General features: G+C 48.2%; 1 protein-coding gene across 2 annotated transcripts in view; it reads left to right on the top strand.

Annotated features, from left to right (window-relative positions):
• The first annotated feature begins 877 nt into the window (after positions 1-877).
• LOC115650800 (potassium voltage-gated channel subfamily A member 3-like) overlaps positions 878-6,000 on the top strand; it is a 70,646-nt gene continuing 65,523 nt past the window's right edge. For both annotated transcript variants that reach the window (XM_030561217.1, XM_030561216.1), the window contains exon 1: positions 878-4,458. In XM_030561217.1, coding sequence (XP_030417077.1) covers positions 919-2,673 — 1,755 coding nt within the window. In that variant the 5' untranslated portion in view covers positions 878-918 and the 3' untranslated portion in view covers positions 2,674-4,458. The remainder of the gene's footprint in view (positions 4,459-6,000) is intronic.

Below are 6,000 nucleotides of genomic sequence, written 5' to 3'. Positions count from 1 at the left end.
AATGAAATAAAACATTTTTATTTTGTTGTGACGTAAACTGTTATTTCCTTTTGTTTTCGTCCAGTTGAAGTAAAATAAAAGCCAACAACAAAAGAATCAAAATGACAGCACAAAACAAAGATGTGCCTTTCATTGCTTTATAATCTTTGTTTCTCAAGAACAAACCAAAACACATTGTGTTTCCAGATGTCGATTTAAAACAAAAATGTTATATCTCCAAATTCCCCATGGGGTGTGTTGCGGGAGGGGATACATTTTGCATTCAAAATTTCTCGCAGGAAAAATTAAGGTTTTCAGACCAACTCCAGTGAATATTATCTGTAAGCGTGTCCCCCAGAAGAGCTGAGTGTGTTCCTCCTCCTGCCATGGTGGGCATCTTCCTGAGCATCCTTGTGAGCTCCCCCAGGCCTGGGCGGGAGGGTTTTGTGCCTCCCCTGGTATGGGCATGTCTTTAAGCTTCACCATCCCCTGGATTGAGCCTCTCTGTGGAGCAGGCATCTCGCTAGGCTTCCCCTTCCCCGAGCTGTGCCCTGCCTGGGGCGAAGCAACCTGCCCCTCTCCATGCACCTCTCTTTAGGCGCCTCTGCCCTCCACCTGGGAGGCATCTGGGCTCCTTCTCCGGAGCAGCACTGGGGCTTCTGGGCTGCATGGACACTTCCCCCCGGGATGCCACCTGGACTCCCCCCGGCTGTCCCGTCCCAACACCCCGCTCCCTCCCCGGCGCGGGGCGGTCCGTGGGCGGCCCCGGCGCGGAGTGACTGGCGCTGGGCGGCACCCGGGCTGGGGGCCGATTTTTTGAGCCGAGCCCCGGCTCTCCCTGCTAGAGCGGCGGCTGGCGGCGGCGGCGGGCGGGTCTCTCTCCCTCTCCGGCCGGGCGAGGCGGCGGCGCCCCCCCGCTGCCCTGCCTCGCTCTGCTGCATGGACGAGCATCGGAGCCTGCTGCGCTCGCCGGCAGCCTTCTCCTCCAGCAGGCACCCGCGGGGCGGCGGCAGCAGCAGCCACCACAACCCGGGCTACACCGAGCCGCCGCCCCCCGAAGCCCCCCAGCCCGGCCCCGAGCAGGAGGAGGGGGAGGAAGCAGAGGAAGAGGAGGACGGCATGACCGTGGTGGTAGGTGGGGTGGACCCCCTGCTGGAAGAGCCCCAGCACCCCCACCCGCTGCTGGCGGGGGAACGCTACGATCACCCCCCGGCCCACGTCCCACTGCCCCCCGGCCACCACCCAGTGGGTGGCGGGGAACACGAGTGCTGCGAGCGGGTGGTGATCAACATCTCCGGCCTGCGCTTCGAGACCCAGCTCAAGACCCTGGCCCAGTTCCCCCAGACCCTGCTGGGTGACCCCCGCAAGCGGATGCGCTACTTTGACCCCCTGCGCAACGAGTACTTCTTTGACCGCAACCGGCCCAGCTTCGACGCCATCCTCTACTACTACCAGTCCGGGGGCCGCATCCGGCGCCCGGTCAATGTGCCCATCGACATCTTTTCAGAGGAGATCCGCTTCTATCAGCTGGGCGAGGATGCCATGGAGAAGTTCCGGGAGGACGAGGGCTTCATCCGCGAGGAGCAGAGGCCCCTGCCTGACAAGGAGTTCCAGCGCCAGGTGTGGCTCCTCTTCGAATACCCGGAGAGCTCTGGGCCGGCCAGAGGCATCGCCATTGTCTCAGTCCTCGTCATCCTCATCTCTATTGTCATTTTCTGCCTGGAGACCCTGCCTGAGTTCAGGGACGATCGTGACTATGAGGGGACGGGGGGGACCTTTGGCACGAGCAGCGGCCCCCTGGAGAAAGACACCTTCACCAACTCCTCCTCCGCGGCTGTCTCGATGGTCTCGTCCTTCACCGACCCCTTCTTTGTGGTGGAGACACTGTGCATCATCTGGTTCTCTTTTGAGTTGCTTGTCCGCTTCTTTGCCTGCCCCAGCAAGGCCACTTTCTCCAAGAACATCATGAACATCATTGATATTGTGGCCATCATCCCTTACTTCATCACCTTGGGCACGGAACTGGCTGAGAGGCAGGGGAACGGCCAGCAAGCCATGTCCCTGGCCATCCTCAGGGTCATTCGGCTGGTCAGGGTCTTTCGTATCTTCAAGCTCTCACGACACTCGAAAGGTCTGCAGATCCTGGGGCAGACCCTCAAGGCCAGCATGAGGGAGCTGGGTTTGCTTATCTTCTTCCTCTTCATCGGAGTCATCCTCTTCTCCAGCGCTGTCTACTTTGCAGAGGCAGATGACCCCACCTCAGGCTTCAGCAGCATCCCCGATGCCTTCTGGTGGGCAGTGGTGACCATGACCACGGTGGGCTATGGGGACATGCACCCAATCACCATTGGGGGCAAAATTGTGGGGTCCCTCTGTGCCATTGCTGGGGTGTTGACCATTGCCCTTCCCGTGCCTGTGATAGTCTCCAATTTCAACTACTTCTACCACCGGGAGACGGAAGGCGAGGAGCAAGCCCAATATCTGCACGTAGGGAGCTGCCAGCACCTCTCCTCTACGGAGGAGTTGAGGAAGGCGCGTAGCAATTCCACCCTGAGCAAGTCGGAGTACATGGTGATAGAGGAGGGGGGAATCAACAACACTGCATTCAAACAGGCTGCCTTTAAGACGGGCAACTGCACAGCTACAAACAATCCCAACTGTGTGAACATCAAAAAGATCTTCACAGATGTTTAAAAAAAAAAAGCCTCTGAGGAAATGTTGAAATAATAATAATAATGCAAAGTGACCATGTAATCAGTATTGTCTGGAACATGCATCATCATTGGTCTGTGTGCGCCCTTGTCGAACACCTATATTTTTTAGATCATTCCTTTTAAAGAACAAAGAAGAGGATTACAAAAGAATCAGAAGATAAGAGGATGGGGGTGTTTGCAGAAAGGAAGATCAGAGGACAAAAAAGAAGAACACGCTCTCCGTTGAAACAGGTGTTTTTTTCTGCAACATGTTGCAGGGCTGCTTTGTGCGTGGGGGTTGTGGGCAGCTGGTCTCTTTTCTCGTTTTCGCTGTGTAGCAGGTTTCCTTTTCGATTATACACACATACACTTGTTGGACTGAAAACCGTGAGCTGGAAGGGAAGAAACTAAAATTATATTGCAGAGCCTGTTGGCAGGCAAGGGGAGGGAATAACCATTTAATTTTGCAAAGCATCTCTGCTACCACATTGTTAAATGGTGCTTAATATTGGAACTGTGGTATATGTCCTTTATGGGCATATTTCTTTTCTTCCCCAGCCAGATCGTCTATGAAATTCTAATCTGTTCAGAGACCCAAATGTAATCAGTTTTGATTTAATCAGAAAAATGCCCCCCTTCTCTATTCCTAATTCCCTTCTCCCACAACTGTATGGGATTGTTTCATCCAACTCCAAATTCCTGGCTGCATAGTGTGTATGGAGAAATGTTCTTCTTACATGGAAAGGTTTAACAATTGACTAACCGAACAGCATCCTGAGTGTTTGAACATCCTGTGATGCCAATGCAGATTGGGGATAGTTAAGCTCCCATTAAACCAGTAATGGGCTTTTTTAAGTGACTTCAGCCTCAGACAAAACCTACCAAGAGCCTAGAAACAAACGGGGGTGAGGGGTATTTTTGTCCATTTCCAATGCATCTGAGATAAGCGTCTGCATCTATCACAAGAAGATTAAAGTGACAAACGCCTTCCAGTGGAAGTTACTAATTCAGACCTGAGTGATGCAGTTTCCATAGCAACTCTGGTTTCCTGGGAAACCCCAAAAGGTTGTCATGGTATCCCTTCGCCCCATCCCCCTTCATCCTGTGCTGTTTCCACAGTAACCCTTCCAGATGGTTCCAACTTCTGTGATTCCACGGAAAAGCCACTGCCCTGGTAAACCGCACACACACATACAGAGAGTTAATCCCAGAGAGATTTAGGAGTAGAAACTAGTCATTATCCTAGATGCATGGTTCTTTAGATCTGAAACATTCCTGAAGCCCTGGTAGCTACCAGATCAAGAAGCAAGATGATCATCTGTGGAATGCTGCTACGCACATGTGCTGAATAAAACTCCTGTTCATAGGCAATAAACGCAACAAACCTCCAAATTACCCTGACTATCAAGTTAATATCTGGGCAGTAAAATTGAAAATTTATTCCCTATATGCAAATCTATACATCTGCTCAGAAGTTCTAGAAAGGCGATCTCATCCCTGACAGAATAAACCATACTTAAACTTATGGTACGTGACCTAGATTTTTCAAAAACCTCCCTCCAACTCCAAACAGCAATTCCACTTTCAAGCGTATACGGAACTGAACTACCAGACAGGAAACATTATAACGCAAAAGGATATCAATCTTTTGACATTGGGGTGTGTGGAGGGGGAGTAAGCAGAGATCTATAAAGTGCAGAGGTGTAAAGTAACCAAAATCCTGAGGGAAAATATGCCTGCCTCGTCTCATCCAAGTCAGCAGCTGCGGAACATCGGACAGAAACAGGTGAGTTATGAGCTGTGGAGAGAACAGATTATGTATCCTAAGACATTTATGCTTTCAGATGTAGACCTCATCTCTTTGTACCAACCACAGCATCCAGCCCTCCTTTTATGAACATGCACATGAGCTAAAGTGCGATAATCTTTTCCATAAGAGTCCCCTGACTTTCCCCCCCACCTCAGCTAAACTGTATGATCTTATTTAATTTTGATTTTTCATATCATTTGGTTTAAATAATGTGTATTCAGCTTAAGTAGCACTACACATACTCATTCTGCAGCAAAGCATCAGTACTGTTTGTGGCCTTTTTCAGCAATATTATGCTAAAATTACCATTTCCACAGTGGTTTAGTTCACTTGGTCTCAGATCCGTTTTAAAAAGAAAATCCAATGACAACCCGTTCCTCCCTGTAAAGATGCAGGCTCGAAGTGTCAGTAGTAAGGGCCCGATTAAGATGTGCTGAAGTCCCATTGAAGTTAAGGGCTTTGCTGAATATGGATGGGTTTAAGCACATGCTTAAGTGTTTTGCTGAATTGGAGGAATTTGGGAATTTGTCTTATTTACAGCAAAATAATGTAGAAAGGAATGGGACTGGGCAGGTTATTATAGGCAAATAATTATCCATTTTAATTATAAGCTCAGAGTTTTCTTAAATTTGTAATATGGTTTTATTCTTTATAAAATTCTTGGCTCTGTTGAACTCAACAGAGTTTCACCATTGACTTCAGAGGAGCCAGGATTTCATTCATGATTTACATGTGGTCTTCTGTTCTGATCTTATTTAAATTTACCCCTTTGCTTTCATCCTCTTTTTAGCCCTTCCCTCTTTCAATTAATAAAACCTTTGAGAAAGTTCATTAGGCCAGATCAGATAGTGTAAATTGACATAACTTCACTAGAGTTCCATCACTTTACAGCAGCTCAGAATCTGGTCAATTAATGATTATGCAATGGTCAGATATTATGGTGAGGGGAGCCATAGTTGTAGCTGGATAGATGTGAGTGCCCCTTTCTTGCCAGTTTTGTTTTAGGGGTGGGAGGATGATATACAGAAACTTGATCCTCCATATTTTTCTTTCCATACTTTCATGAACACTTTTGTCATTCATACAAGCACAAGTTGTTTGTCCATCTGTTACCTATATAACTCCTTAACATGCTTTTTACATTTGTGTACCTGTACTTAAGTGCGATTTCAAAGATAGCAAATCCTCACTTTGATAACACTACATGCAAATTTTCTCACAGAGGGAGGCCATTCAGTGTTCCTCATTTTCTGTTGAGGATATAAGACTTTTTTGGATGCGTTTTTGAAATTTTAATCACAATTAAGGATTTTATTTGCCTGGATTGCAGTGGGAAAGCAGTGGAAATACTGTCTGCTTGACTTCCACTCAGAGCACAATAGATTTCCAGATGAATTCTGTGTTTGAATTCTTCTAGTGTCAACATGTTTGTATATGTGGGGGAGACATATTATAAGCACAAATATGGCACTTTGGAATCATTTAAAAAAACCTATACATGTGTGCATATAATGTGCA

Source organism: Gopherus evgoodei, chromosome 4, assembly GCF_007399415.2.
Source record: "Gopherus evgoodei ecotype Sinaloan lineage chromosome 4, rGopEvg1_v1.p, whole genome shotgun sequence".
Lineage (NCBI taxonomy): Eukaryota > Metazoa > Chordata > Testudines > Testudinidae > Gopherus > Gopherus evgoodei.
The sequence above is the reverse complement of the archived record's forward strand: the minus strand, read 5'-3'. Positions and strand labels throughout refer to the sequence as shown.